The 16,501-nt window shown below is 36.6% G+C and overlaps 1 protein-coding gene across 5 annotated transcripts in view; it reads left to right on the top strand.

The window, feature by feature from the left end:
• HECW2 (HECT, C2 and WW domain containing E3 ubiquitin protein ligase 2) overlaps positions 1-16,022 on the top strand; it is a 344,914-nt gene extending 328,892 nt beyond the window's left edge. For all 5 annotated transcript variants that reach the window (XM_073218419.1, XM_037009109.2, XM_037009108.2 and 2 more), the window contains one exon: positions 9,650-16,022. In XM_073218419.1, the coding sequence (XP_073074520.1) occupies positions 9,650-9,723 (74 nt within the window). In that variant the 3' untranslated portion in view covers positions 9,724-16,022. The remainder of the gene's footprint in view (positions 1-9,649) is intronic.
• Positions 16,023-16,501: the final 479 nt, after the last annotated feature.

Raw genomic sequence — 16,501 nt, 5'->3', positions numbered from 1 at the left:
GACTCCATGGTGGTGTTTCTCTCCTATGTTTGTCTTGAGGTGTCCTTCTTTGGTGTCCCCAACCCTGACTGCCTGCGAGTAGCTGAGGTGGCAGTGGTCTGAGAAGGAATTGACAAAGGATTCTCATGTAATCGTCTGCTCCATAGTTTAATCTCTAATATAATGCCCTCTTCAAGTCTTTTCCCCTCTTCTCTCCTTAGTTCTCACTATCTAACAATAGTATTTAAATTTTTTATTTTATTCTACCATTGAATAAGGATATAGTAATAAGACTATGCCAGTGATGACTAATAATACCTTATTTAAAATCCTTAAACCTGCTATACATTTTGGAATTGGTCATTACTTTGTGAAGTAATGGTTTTGTTAATGATTCATATTATAGAAAACCTGTGAGGGTCAGAGACTGTTACATTATCCTCAAACCATTTTGCATCAAAAAAGGGACTCTTCAGTAATATAAAGAGTAGATTTCCAAGTAGAGCTGTTGAAAGAATTTGTGATTATTTAATGGAATGAAAGGAGGGTTAATTGTTGCTGGCAACGGAAAATAGAATAGTTCAGGTCAAACTAATGGTCTTTGAGATCAAGTTGTATATTAATGTGTATATTTGTGAGAGGCAGGACAGCTTCTAGGGAATGCTTAGCCCCTTATGCTTGGCCTCAGAAGCAAACATTAGTTTGTGGTCATCCCTTTCCACCACCCTAGGCCACTGGCACCTCTCACCTGGACTATTGAAGCAGCCTTCTGGCTGAACCCTCTGCTTTATTCAATAAGTCTTGTAGTTCATTCTGCACTCAGCAACGTTCTGACGTCTCAAGACTACCTCCTTTTCAGCTTACACCTCCAAAGGCTAGAATAAAACCCAAACTGTCTGCCAAAGACTTCCAGGTAGGTGGCCTGCTGTGGCCTACCACTCCAACCTCAACACATACACCCTCTCCCTACCTGCTATAGCCACCGGCCTCTTTGTTGCTGTTCCTCAAACATACCAAGCTCAGTTGTACCTCAGGACCCTGGTACTTGATGCCCAAACTCTTCTCTGCTGGTTCTTCGCCAGCCTGACTCTTTCTCATCCCAGGGACTAGGCTCAGATGTTATCTCCTCAGAAAGGCCCCCAGGCTTCTACCCACAGTGCATCTGTCTCTTTGTCACACTTATTTTCCTTTATAGGACTTACTCCAATTCAATCATTATGTTTAGTTATTGGTTACTTGTTGATTATCTATCTTCCCTTCTAGGATATAACCAATCTCATGAGAAGAAGAACCTTGTTTGACTGAATATGGCTTTGCCTCTGGTACTCAGTCCTGGCACATACTTTGTGCTCAATGAATATTCTTAGTGAATTCTTAAATTGACACTTGACTCTAGACCGACCACTCCAGACAAGATATGCCAAAATCATTTTTGTATCTCTATATCCTCATCTGAACAATCAAGACAGATACTAGTAATTACATTACAAAGTTGTTTTGAAGATTAAGAGAAATAACACATGCAAAGTGCTTTAAATGAGGCCTAACACATCATTCAATAAATTTGGCCATTATTACTATTATTCCTAATATCTAGCCTTCAGAGCTGGCATGGCATTTACAACCTGCAGGTGGCAAGAAATGTGCTATATCTACCCAGGATATCTATGTTTGGATTTCCAAGAGTTCTCATCCTAGAACTGTTCTTCACTGGGTTTTCTTCTACAGGGTTAAAATTTTTACATTTGAAAAGTACATACTCTTCATCATTTTCCCAGAGTGATCCACAGGTGAAGAAGTCACCTGCTTAAAATGCCTAGTTTGAAGAGCTTCATCTGAATAGGCATCTGATGCAGGCATTCCTACTACGGGAACACTCTGCCTTGTATTTATAGATCCAGGTGCATTTAACAAGGTGACCTAATTAGACTTTGGGGTGAGACATTAATTCGTTTGTAGATGTAATTCCTCTAAAAAACCTTCAGATACATTGTGAAATGCATAAATTCATCTCTGTCCATGTGGCCCTTAAAACACAGAGAGAGAAGTAATAGATATTTGAAGAGATAACCAACAACATTGGGCACCAAAGAGTATATGACACATGGGTAGTGATGAACAGTAAGTGCTATCAAATTCCTTTTAATAGTTCATGTTATTGAAAACCCGTGAGGATCAGAGACTGTTATGCGCCGCTATGGTTGTACAAATATTTGTGAACTAGTCTAAGCAGGAATTCCTGGTTTAAGAAGGTATTAATGATATTAAAGACATTGTGAATATTTTAAAAATCCTAAAAAGTCACACCTTTATTTGTATTAATCTATCTAGGCTAACAGATCAGTCACTGGATTACTCTAGTGGAATTTTATCACTCTGCATGATTGGTCACTTAGGATTTCTTGTGCTGCTTACAAGCTCAAATTCATCATCTATATCCTACCCATTTCCTATATTCCCTACCTTGTTTAATGGCATCCCTGCCATTTTCATTCCCTATACCCAGTCTGCTGGGAACAACCTCCTCCTTGTTGATCCAGAAAAACCCCACGTACCTACAAATCTTTCAAGACTGGCACAAATAGCATTTTCTGTACATCCTTTCCTGACCATGCTGAGCAGCCTTATAACTCACTGTATTGTAATTGTGTGCAGGGTCACTAACAGCCCATATGAATCTTTTGGATTAATTAGACAAAGGTGTCCCACAGTCTTCTGGAGAAAAGTGCCCTACATGATTTGGCAAGCAGAGCCAAAGATAGGCTGGATTTCAATGCCTGCTTGCTCTAGCCAGATCCCCTATTACAGAGCACAGGTTGCAGAATCTATTCGGGGTCCCATTGGTCTGCATATTGTCTGTATTGTGTGCAGAGGCCAGACTTTTCATCTCCATCTACCAGAGGACAGACAGCTCAATGCCTGGCATGGAGTATAAACTCAGTAAATATTTGTTCAATGAATGAAGGAATAAATGAAATGTAATGCAAATTGAAATATGTTTATTCCTCAGGGTACTTTATATGGGAATGACAAACTTCCAAAATATCCCATCTTCAAGGGGGAAAATAGGAAAAGAGATTCTACAGATGAATGGGTTTGGGTGCCGCCTCAACTCATTTGGCCCTGAGTTAAGGGCCCCAGTGAGCCCGAAGGAAGCCCCTTGTGCTCCACAGCTCTGCTGCGGGCCGACTCTGCCCTTCCTCCAGCACGCCCTGACAACTAGCACCACAGGCGCACCTGATTCCCTCAGCGGGAAGCCTGTGGACTGCTCAGATAGGTTACTTTTGGGCTTGACAGGCGAATTGGGTCAGGAATACTCTTATTTCCAAACAAGTCTTGATCTTAAAAAGTGATATGTTCTAAGATCCCTTCAGAATTTTCCAGAATGCTTTGAAGTGTTTATTTTTGATTAATTAATTAGTTGATGAAGACGTGGGGATAAGAGTAAGGAAACTGAAATCTGAAGGATGAGACACCATTACCAATAGAAAAAGAAAGAGATTATTGATAAAACACTTTCTAAAGTTTAATGCAAATAAAAGAGATTTACTAGATCAAATACATTTTATTTCTGGGACTATATACTGGATCAAATGGGGCCCATGTTTTCTCCTTTTCCCTCCACCCCCACCCCCCACCCTCTCTGTCTCTCAATTTAAAATCCTGATTGTAATTTCTTCTTTGTCTTACATTTTGAGTTCTTATAAACTACCAAAAATCACTTCTGGGAAAATGGGGAATAAAGTAATAAATAAGTACATACATACACACACACACCTACACACACACATATAGATACATTCATCAATTAATTGATCTGTGAGTATTTATATGTAATTGTGATACTTTGGCTCATTGGATTTGGATAATTAACTTGTCTTTCTATAGGAAAGAAGGGAGGGCAAACACATTACCTCCTGGTTAACATATTAAGGCAGACCAGATATCTGGAGGAGTTTTTAATCTCCTTTATACTGACGCCAACATGATTTCCCAAAGATGGGTTCAGACCTGCCCTCCTTGAGTGGTTCTGACTACATAGATAAAAATGAGGTAAATTCATTATAGCCTAGTTTGAAAGATTTGAAAAATGTTCTTTTATTGAGACTGAATAACTGAATGTCCTTTTCCTGCCAATATCAACATATCCAAGGGCCCTGCTGTTATTTTCTGCTGGAGTTTTCTTAGGACATGGAATGGGGTGGGAGAGGGGGTGTGGAAAGCCTCAGAGGATTGTGTTTTGTTTTGCTTTTTTTTTTTCCTTTTCTTGGCTCACACAGCAAGTTGATGGTAAATATTGGGCAATTTATTTAACCACACTGTTCCTCAATTTCCTTATTAGCAATGCTGTCTTGTTTATAAGGAGTTTTGAAATTTTTGCAAGCACACAAAACACTGGTGCAGAGAGCCAATGTAGATATCTTATTTCTAATCCACTTGATGTCTCTCCAGTAGTGGAGACCACCTGCATCAGACTCACTTGGAGTGATTGGTAACATGAAGATCCCTCCGCCCACCCCAAACCTCTGAATTAGAAGCAGGGGGTGCAGCCAAAAGCCTCCACTGTAAAAAGTAAAGAGTAATTCTGAGGCACTCCAGCATATCCCTCTGATTATCTCTGCTTTCTGGTGAGCCAGAGATAGAGCTAAATGATTTGAGCACCTAAAAAATCCCTTGGTATCTCCCAGGGTTTTCTGGAATGACCCGATCTGGACCATTTTCCCCAGAACTACTGTACATTATGATTGAGTCATTCATTTTAAACAAATTTGATGCTTTATTTTGCTAATCCCCATCCTCAAAATGTTTGTAATCTGGTAGGATGTTGAAGACCAGCAGTTCACAGTAAGGGGTGGGATGAAATGAACACCCAGGCTTCTAAAAATGAATGAATAGAGCTGTTGAACATCAGTCTCCCTGCTTTCAGCTTCATGTTGGACTTTCCCTAGGAGCCCAAGGTTGAGTTCCTATTCTTGATTTGGCCACTGACTCAGCTTTGACCTTGGGAAAAACATTTAATCTTTCTGCAATTCCCCCCATCCACAATTTATACTTCCTCCATTCTCATGAAATGTTTTCCAGAAGAGCTGTTCAGTTTATTCAGATGGAAAATTCTATTATGGTTACCATATGTTACACAGAGGTAATTTGGAAGCAGTTGATCTAAGGTAGCCTTAGGTTATGGATCAGTAATGGTGATTATGTCTTATGAGTAAAGAGGATCAAAAAAGGTTTTCTTTTTTTTGTTAACAATCACTCTGAGTGAGTCTGATGCAGGTGGTCTCCACTACTGGAGAGACATCAAGTGGATTAGAAATAAGATATCAACATTCGCTCTCTGCACCAGTGTTTTGGTGCTTGCAAAAATTTCAAAACTCCTTAAAGCCTGTCGTATGAGTAAAGAGGATCAAAAAAGTCCTTCCCTTTGTCTTGAGAACTGAATTTTTAAAGAAAAGAATACCGAGGCTTATGGATTTACTGGAAAAGATATATAGTATCCACAGAGATACTATAGAAACACAAGGAAAATGCAGAGTTCCTATTTCTCTGCTCAGAAACCTGGGAAAACACAAGGACACCATTTACTCCCAGCTTTCCTCTGCTACCTGATCTTGATAGGCGTGATGCTACTGTATCACATTTATCACCCTTACCACCTTTTCTTGGACCGTCTTACTACCTGGAGATCTGTAATGAATTTCTGTTACTGCATAACAAATTACCAAAAATGTAGCCGCTTAAAACAACACACAACTATTATATCACTGTTTCTGTGGATCAGGAATAGACATGACAACTGATTCTTCTGCTCAGCATCTCACAAGGCTGAAACGAAGGTTTAGCTGGACTGTATTCTCATCTGGAGGCTCAACTGGGGAAGGACCTACTTCCAAGCTTCCTTAGTTTATTGGCAGAATTCATTTCTTGCAGCTGTAGAATTCATAGGAGCTTAATTCTTCAAATTCAGCAACAGTGAGAGGCTCTAACCTCTAGATGTTCTTTTAAAGATCTCACCCAATTAGGTCCAGCCCACTCAAGATAATCACCCTCTTGATTTACTCAAAATCAACTGATTAGTGGCTTTATTTACATTTGCAGCATACTTACACCTCTGCCATTTTCCACTGGTCACAAGTGAGTTCCACTGTAACTGGTCCCACTCACACTCAAGAGGTGGGGATTACACAAAGACATGGGTCATGGTGACTCTCTGTAGCATTTGGCCTACCACACACCACAAGGAATTAAAATTCCACATTCAATCTAAGTATGTGCAGGACACTAACTGGGAATGTCAAGTGTTACTGTTTTTGAAATCTCCTCCCCATGTCTGTGACCATTTTGTTAGCTCTTGATTAGCTAAAATTAACCCTCAGTTAAGAAAAAGTATTTGGTTGTCAAGAGGGAAGGAACAGGCTTACAAGGGTGTGACAGGTGCATTACACCAACAGTCATGTTCTGTCCTAAGCAAATAAAACATTAATTAGGGGTTATTGCCTACCTAGAGAATGGGTCACTTTGAATTACTTTTTTTCTTAGTTTACCCAATATGATTCAATTCACAAAAATGAATTCATACATATTCTATTCAAGATTACAATTATTAGTTACTCTTTTAAGAAGAGTTGGCCTACCACACCCTTTGAAACATCAACACTACCAAAAGAAAAAAAGAGACAAAAGCCTATTAGGTGTAAACAATAGAGGTCATCGTTTCAACGTTTCTTATCATAGCAACACCCTGAAGAGAGAAAGGCAATGTGTTGGAAATGGATGATAAGTAACCAGATTAATATTGCTCTGTAAATAAAATGCATAACCAAATAAAAAAAAGACTGGAAGAGAGTAGTGGAAGGTAATAGAAGATTTAACCTCTGTTTTGTAGTGTTTTTACAAATCAGCAAGAAATCCTAAAGCTTTAAATGATAAATGGACTTCACATTCATTAGGCTGGCTATTATAAAAACAAAGCAAGAAACAAAAAGTAATAAGTATTGGTGACGATACGGAAAAATGAGGACCCTTGTGCACTGCTTGTGGGAATGTAAAATGGTGCAGCCACAATTGAAACAGTATAGCAGTTCCTTAAAAAGTTAAAAACAGAATTACCATATGATCCAGCAATTCCACTTCTGGGAGTACACACAAAAGAACTGAAAACAGAGACTTGAACAGATATTTGTATGCCAATGTTTATAACAGCATTTTTTACAATAGCCAGAAGATGGAAACAACCAAAGCATTCATCAATGGATGAATGAATTAACAAAATGTTGTACATATACAATGTAATATTATTCAGTTTTAAAAAGAAAGGAAATTCTGACCCATGCTACAACATGGACCTGGAAAATGTTATGCTAAGTGAAATAAGCCAGACATGAAGGACAAATACTGCACAATTCCACTTATATGCGGTACCTAGAGTAGTCATATTCATAGAGACAAAAAAAATAGAATGGTGGCTGCAGGGGCAGGAGAGGATGGGAGTTAGTGTTCAATAGGTATAGAGTTTCTGTTTGAAAAGATGAAAAGGTTCTAGAGATGGGTAGTGATGATGGTCACAGAACATGAATGTGCTGATGCTATAGAACTGTGCACTTCTAACTGTTTACATGGTAACTTTTGAGATGCATATTTTATCACTTTAAGGATATTTTTAAAAGAAAAGTTAAAGGGCAAAGGAGATGAACATATAGATCACAAAACAGGAAATGTTACGAGTAAGTTGACTGGGAAAAGATGCTCAGCCTTGTTGATAACAAAAGAAATGAAAAAATTTTAATTTCATTTAAAAGAAGTTCCATCTTTTAGTCTAATGGGATAATGAATGTTATATGTCTAACAGAAAATCTGAAATATAGTTATATTCAAACCGTATCTCTCTCCTCTGCTTCTTCCTCCCCTCTCCCTAGAACAGAGATAAAGTTCTTCATTTAATATTTTTATCCCAGTGTTTCATGCAAGATATATTTTTAACCAGTTTTAGGACTGTCTTTTAGTATGCTAGTTCAATTTTTTTAAGTAAAACCTTTTCCTTGAGGCCCAAGTTGAGGTTCCAGTGTAAGGAAGGTATAATAAGAATTATACTAAGTGCAGTCCACCCTGAAAGTGTTTATTATATTCAAAAAAAGTGCTTGGCTTCAAAGACTAATTAGATGATATTCCCCAAAGATATTCAGGAGTTTGTGATAAGTAGAGTGGAAAATCCTGAGCCAGTATTATCTTTACTTCCTAAAACCGCTATTCTTAAAATATAATAGTGCCCCTTGGCATTGCTGATGTAATAAACCATGTGGCCACATATGTGCTTTATTATCTCTTTGTTGTCTCATAGTTTCCAAGAGTCATAATTATCTTTTGCAATTTAATGAAGGCAATTAGAATAAATATTTTTCATAGTAATGAAATGTAGCTCAATATCTTATTTGTCAAACACTACATGTGAAGCATTTTATTAAGCATGTTGCTGTTATTTCACTTGATTTTCATATCCTTCTGAGACAAATTATACTATTCAAATTTTACAGGTGAGAAAATTGAGTCTCAGTTTTAATAACGCACTGCAAATCACAAAACTAGTTGTTAGAGGTGGAATTCAAACCCACGTATACCCAAGTCTAAACCTCTGCTCCTCCCATTATGCTACGCTGTGTCTAGGAATATACTTGTATTTATTTAATAAGCATTAAACTGATTTATAAGAGTAAAAATTTAAACATGTGACTTTTTAAAAATAGCCCATCGCTAATCATAGCTCCTAAAATTCCATATTTATACAGGAGTATTTTTTTTTAAGACCAAGTTGTTTAGCCCCCACAAACAAGCTGTTGTGCATTCAGAATGAAATGCTTCCTATTCCATGTCAAAAATGCAGATTGGCTTCCTGATAAGATTTACTACTTGGAGACTGTTATTTTTTATTGTGACTCAAGTGCAAATAACAGGAAAGCATTTTTTTTTTCCTATCTTGGCACAAGGGGACATACTTCTAAAGAAGAATACTTAATGTAGTGATTTAAATGGCCATTACTTTGCATTGTGAATTAGGAGAAAACACATTATAGCACGGGATTCAAAAAAGTAACAATGCTCTACTGACTTTGATAGGAAAGTCCAGCCAGGGAATTTCCCAAGACTCTAAGTCATGAGGCAGGTCTTCAGAGACACTCAGTACTCTTCCCTGTCCAACAAAATGAAAAAATGCGAAACCGTAGATATTCTGAGAAACATGTAGGCAAGTGCCAACTTTGAAAATGAATTACTTTGCAAGAGCTTATATTCATGTCTTTAAAGAAAAAAGCTAATATCAAAAGAGAAATAAAAAACCAAACTTGTCTTTGTAATTCGTAGACAACTAAACAAATAGGGATATGTATGGTATATAGATTTAAATGGTTGTGAAAATATAAAGAAAATGCTTTTGAAATACCCCAATTTCCTTAGAGAAATGCGATTCTGAATTTGTTTATGTCTGTTTTCAGTTTTTTCAAAAGGAGTGTGAAAATTGGCAACAAACCAGTTTGAATATGAAAGACAAGCACATGTGTACACACACACACACACACACACACACACACACACACACACACACACACACACACACACACACACCAATCTCATTTTACTCAACACATTCTAAACTATGTCCTGCATCTTCTGTTTGCAGAGCTCACACTTGTTTTAACCGTCTGGATCTCCCCCCATACCCATCCTTCTCCATGCTTTATGAAAAACTCTTGACAGCAGTTGAAGAGACCAGTACCTTTGGACTTGAATGACCGGAAACTCAATGCCCTGCTCTGTATGGACAGGCACTGCTAGAAGCTGCCCTCTACAAGAATGGCTTCACATGGGAAGTTTCAAGAGTACACTTCCATTAGCCGAGTGCTGTTATTTTCCAGGAACATATGCTCTGTTACATTTGGGGACTGGATAGTGGTGATGAGTCCTCTTGGAAGGATTTGGGTGAGCTTGATGCCCAGGGAACAACCCAACAGTCTTTCAATCAACAGTTCTTGACTGCCAAACTTTTTCCCATTGTTATGTTCCAAGACAAAGATGAACCTGTACATGATCAGCTCTGTTGTAACTTTTAGGGACTCAGGAGAATCTTGAAACTTATCTTTGAACATGGTTCAAGCCAAACTGGCAGCACTTGGCCCCATCTCCAAATTAGCTCAAGTTAAATAATAAATATAAAAGCAAATATATTTACTGAAAATACATTCATTTAAGCCCTAAGTTAAAACAGAATATTCATTTTCTTGCTTATGAGTGCCTGCATGGTGTGCACCATAGGTTTCAGCTTTCATGGGACACTAGTGAAAATGAAACCAAGTCAATATGAGGTAACTTAGAGATTTGCAATAAGGTGGTCTGTGACAATGTATATGCAAAACAGTATGTGTGTAGTTATGGCTGAAGACAAACTGTCACACAATGATTACTAATGACAGATTTTATGCTTTATAATGCATGAAAACAATTTTGAAATAACTAGCAATTAATCACAGCATATCAGGAAAAAATACAGTTATGTTTATTTTTCATAAGTTCATTATATTTATGTTCTTTAAGATGTATATAAGAACCTACCTATCATGCCATATGTATCACCTGTCCCATTTTCATGTTCCATGCTTATTTGGGCATCATGCTAGTATATATCCTTTTAAGCACTCTCAAGGGAACAAAAGGGCCTTTTATTTTTATAAAGGTACAAAAAATTCCCCAAAATATTTTGCACTGAATGTACCAAAGTTGAAGGGACATTATGATGTGACTTACAGCAACTCCATCACTTGACAAGTATAATAGAAAATAGATTCTGAATCAAACTTCCTTCACAGTGCCATGTCTACCACTACAAGGACTGTGCATCTCAGTAATAATTTTGTAAGACTCACTATGTGTGATAGTATGATATGCATTTATTTAAAATGCATTAGACTCTCTTCCATCCATCAAATACTTTACAGGATGGCATTTAATACAGATATTTCGTATTTCTCCAACTGCTTTTTATTTGTACAGCATCATTAAACACTAAGCTCAGTTAGGGAGCCATCAGCAACACCCAAGAGATCATCTCTCTTTAGTAATAAGAATTCCGTTTTCCCTCGTCAGTGGAGACACACGAATCGAAACTCTCAGTACTATATTTCTAAGCCTGCATTTTCACTGATGCATAATTTTCTTATCAATATTAAGAAAAAATTTTTCTATGGTATCTCAGAAACTGCATGACATCACTAATGTTATTTCTGCTTAGTTTTATCAGAGGGTGTCCTTCATTTTTATTGCTTTAGGGGTTACTCTACATCATTGTTTGCTTCTTGACTGGTGGCCATAACTAATCAGACATTCAATAAAGTAAAGTTAAATTGTGAGTAATAAAAACATTGGATTAACATTTGGTTTGCCAGCCTATAGCTTTACAGGAATTGCCTGAATACTTCTTTGAGAATTACACTCATAAGCAGTCCTGGAATTCCTATTATGGATGTTGGCAAGCTTACACTTTATAGAGGTCATATGTATGGTTGTCGTTAGATGTAAGAACTGATTGCTCTCCTATTGGTTTAGCTATGCTTGCTGTTGGTACCTTCAAGAGGAATACCACTCACAATGCATTTCTGCCCTTAAGGCAGGTACTACAGTGTGAGGAAATGGTCCCTCCACCCAAAAAAAGTTACCAAAATCTGGAAATAAGAAAGGTAGATTTATCTGTGTACTTTTAATTGGACCAGAAAAAAAGAGAAGAGAAAAAAATTAACTGGAAATGTTAGTTTGTATTCACTAATGAATATAAGCATATATTTAATTCTGCAAATTATTTGTACTTGTTTGTATTTTTTTCATTAAAAGAAAAAGTAAAATCCTTTTTTTAAAAACCACCTTTTTGATGGTATATAAGATGTTTTAGAGCTGGCATTCCCCAAGAAGCTGATAGAGAAGGTTGCATCTCTTTCAAAAATACTTTTACAGACCATGTTAGCTTTCATTTTGGTTTGTGATCCTTTGTGACCATATTCCACATTATTAGGTAAAAGGGGTTTGAAATAAAATGTATCTCTTTAGTTGTTTCTTTTTCTCAAATAACAGTATACTCATCTCTAAATTTGGAATTACCGAAGATGTACTTAGCATATCCCAATACTATGATAACTGATCTGTTGTTCTTCATTAGCAAAACAAAAAGTCCAGTAGTTATTATTGCAATACATAATACATAAATATGTATTGCATGACATTTAATAAACTCTACAAATAGAAATATGCATAAATATTTTCTTATGGACTGTGAACCCAGATGGCTTGGGTATATGGTCTTGTTTTCTTTAAAGGATTCATAAGTGATGCTTAATGCTATACTGTCTTACACTATAACGTACATCATACATCATAAAATACATTGGCATACATGACACATATATACAGAATGTCTCTTAGATAAGAAGAGGCACACTGTTGGCATTCGCTCTGTGCCAGCCACCATGTTTGATGATGGACTTACAATACCCAAAATCTGCTCTTAAGAAGCTCACAGTCTAGTGGAGTAGACACCAATATTCAAGAAAGTATTTTATTTGTAATAAAATGTGGTATTCTCTACAATCAATACTAGCTTGTTCCATCCAGGAAACCCAATGAAGTTTTCATACGTGGGAGATACTGTAGCTTAAAAAAAAATCACATAAACACTCTTTCTGCTGGTTCTAATGGCATGTAATATTGGTTAAGTGCTGAAGTCCAGGGTGCAGTTACACACCAGGGTTTGAAGTGTGCAGGTGTGGAGGTGAACTGTGAAGGAGCAATTCAAGGATTTTCAAATTATCAAGGAAATGACAAAATTAAGTCTGGTAGTTTTCCCTCGATTCTCTCATCTGCACTAATAAGAACCTTTGGTTTTCAGCGTGAAAGATCCCAGTCCTCGAGCCCAACCCACTTCAGGGATCAAAACGTTTTTCTTGTGCACAAAATAAATGGATGTTGGTCAAAGAAGTGCAGTCACAATTTCTAGCATATGTTGTGTTTATAATTTAGTATAAATTATGTAATAAGTGAAGGGAAATCAGTTTCACCTGCAAAACAACCAGAAATGGTAAAACTGCATTCAGACAATTAATGGTAATGGTACAGTATGTTTGTACAGTGCTTTAGTTTCAAAGTGCTGTCAGGTGCATCATCTCTTTTGATCCTCATATACTTCCTGGAATAGAAGTTATCCAGTTCCATCTGGATTGAGGCTGATTTTCCTGGATGGCTTGTGAGATCACTTTCAGTTCTTTATAGTTAAAATTCTAGGTTTCATCTCAAGCAATGTGGAGACTGTTTCCACCAGCATATTCCACTTTCTGTGATTTTGCAACATGCTCCACCTACTCAAACCCTTACTTTCTCAAACCTTTTTTAAACCTGACACTTTTTAATAAGTCCTTAAAGAAATTAGCATATTCATGGAAAAATTTCTCATAGATGTAATATCTGCATTTTACTACTTGTTATGAGAAATTAAAAACAATGCAAAATTTGGTTGCTTTTGGTGGATTTATATAGTATGGTAGTTTAGTCTCCTCAAATATTTTATTTGGAAACAAGATAATGAAAAAAAAAACCACTTTGATCATAAGCCTTATTTTATGTTTTGATTTTGAAGAAGAATGGATCTAGAAACCCGGATAGCAGAGTTCCAGTGATGTGGATAAAGTGACTTGACCACCTCTAACTAAGGCAGGCATCTTATAACAAAGAGTTGAGAAGTCTTTCCCATTTAGCCCTCTTCAGGAATTGCCAAGGCGGGTGAAATGGTGCTGAGACATCTGTAACCCTGCACAGTGCAATACAAATGAAGAATGTGGCCTAAAGTCCAAGCTGAGTCTGAGTTTCAGACCTTTTTGTTCTCTCTTAAGTGCTTTCTGATTTAGTTGATGAGTGAAAACACTCTAGATCCTAGACACCTTACTTCCATATGATTTGAGTCTAAATGAATGTCACTTTTAATCACATTCTAATTTCACAAAACCTATTACCTTTCTAGTTCAGTTGTGCTTTCCTGATAGATTTGTTTGTCTAACATGGAAGCAAAGGAATGCCAGAGACAGTAAAGCTTTGTAAATTGTGGCTTAAGGCCAACTACTGTCCACTAGAAGGTTGAGAAAACAAAAAAATGGAAAAGAGGAGCCCAGCAGTTGTGCCCCTCCCCACCCAAGAATGTAAGGCTAATTATTGACCAACTGTCAAGATTCAGGAGTGGGTAATTGCATTCCAACAAGCTGGCACAAAGGATATGAGACTATGTGTGCCACCCTATCATAGCAACTGGGCCAGGCGTGCAGACGGTTAAGATGGGCCTGTAGCAGACAGAAGGCTGAAACAAGGGTAAAAGGACCATTTTAGGCTTTGCTGGTCAGTGGAGAAATATATATTTCAGTTGGTTTTCGACTTTGAGGAAGAGACCACTGTTGCTTAAGGAGAGCACGGCTTGATCATCCACCTGGTGGGAAATCCCCTCATTTTATGACTTCAGTAGGTTGATAACATTTTCTGTATTGCAAAACAAAATTTGGCCTTAAAGTATTAAAGCTAACCATAGCTTAATCAGGAGATTTGATATTTTAGCATTACATTATGTTGTGGATTTTTTTAACTCAAGAATTATTACTATCATTGAACTTTGTACATGAAATAAAAAGGGGGTAATGACATTTATTATGCTTAGTTTGTTTCTTAGCAGACATTCTTTGACATTAGAATAGCTTTTGAGACATCTTCACGGTATCTAACGGTAACTTAAATGTTCCCTTAGAAAGCAAAAACCTAAGAATTAGGTTACTGAATTGCAAATGGAGACCTAATCAGTGTTTCCAATTTTTCAGGAAGCTAATCAAGACTGAAAACACATTTGCTTAGATTTAATCTGCAAAGTAGTTTATTTGGCTTTCATGATCTAACAGGTCACCAGAATTGGAAGGCCCTAGTTGTACTGTTTCTAGGGAATACAGGAAAATTAAATTTATATATGTGATTTTTACATCTAGTGGCCTTGGGCAGGTGATATCTTTTTATCCGATTTTCTTTTAAGATATTACAACCCTGAGGAGTTTTGATAGGTTTGTTGTATGATTCAAACTGAATCAGCTATTACTGATGCAGGGAAATGAATCATCAGTAAACTTCTGGTTACTATCACCTTCTGTGAAAAAGAATGCTTTAGGAAATACTTTGGAAGGATTAACCAGGAAACACACACAACTGAATGTTCTTTTAGGACCCTAATGCTCTAAAAGATGTCATTAGAACCTATTTTTCTTTATATTATGCCATAAGTACAATGTGAAACTGTTAATATGTTGGAAAGTTAATAAGATTACACATTTTTATAATAGGGATGCAGGCATTCCAAAGTAAATAAAAATACATGCATCTCTCTTGCCTCTTACTGAAAGTATTAATCTAATTTTATAATAATGCTTACTTTTTAATATTAAGGCTCTGTAAAAAATATTTATTTCTAAGATTTCAGTAGAGCACAGGTGGTGTATTTTTTTAAGGCTTTCCATTTCTTTTCATCAACTCCACCCATTGTGTCTACTATATTATGTTTCTATTTTTGTTGAGTTGATTGAAGCTTCATATTTATTCATTGTGACTTTTAGTAGATAATAATAATGGGAGGTATTTGCTATTGGCATTAAATTTATACAGCTCTCTTTTCACCTTATATTTAAATGTCATCTTTTTTTTCAAAGCAAACAATGCAGATTGTGACATTCTAGAAATGATTTGTGGGTGGTATTAAATGGAGCCTGGGACTCTGAAATGTAGACTAGTTTTTGTTTTCTGGAAAGTCTGAATTCTTATCCTCACCTAAACCCCTGACTTTTGTGTTGTATTTTTTTATGATTCTGAATTACTTTTAGGGAAAGATATTTTAATGTGTACAATTTGTTTTATTTTCATACTGATCTCTATTTTTGTTTAAAACCATGTTGCATCATGAAATCATTTAATCCAAAATAAATCTTCTTTAAAAAATGCATTGTGACTTTTCTGTGATACATTTGAAGAAGAGAAAACTCAAGCCAGAAGAGAACAAAGTAGGGTTAAAGTACTCATGGGATTAGTATGCAGCTTTGTAGATACAGGAAGTCCTGTCATGGTATTTATAATTAGGAATCTATTTTGCTTATCCCTAAAACAATATTTTACTATTTGATAGGCTACCAATTAATGTTGAAGAAATGAATTAACATAGATCATAATCTCTCTTAACTCACATGGGTTGAGACTGTTGAGCTATCTTAGTTGAATGCTGATTTCATAAACACATATGCACACCACCACCACCATTACCACCCACAGCAAACAAATTCAAAAGCCTCCGGGACTAAGTAGGTGTTTAGTGAGTGAAACTGTCTGAGTTTAAGCAACAGAAAGAAGTGGGGTTTACCTAACGGGGACATTCTAATATTTTGTTTTGGCAGATTCATGTCATAAAATTCAGGTCCAGTGTTGA

Source organism: Manis javanica, chromosome 12 (genome assembly GCF_040802235.1).
Source record: "Manis javanica isolate MJ-LG chromosome 12, MJ_LKY, whole genome shotgun sequence".
In the NCBI taxonomy this organism is placed as follows: domain Eukaryota; kingdom Metazoa; phylum Chordata; class Mammalia; order Pholidota; family Manidae; genus Manis; species Manis javanica.
The sequence above is the reverse complement of the archived record's forward strand: the minus strand, read 5'-3'. Positions and strand labels throughout refer to the sequence as shown.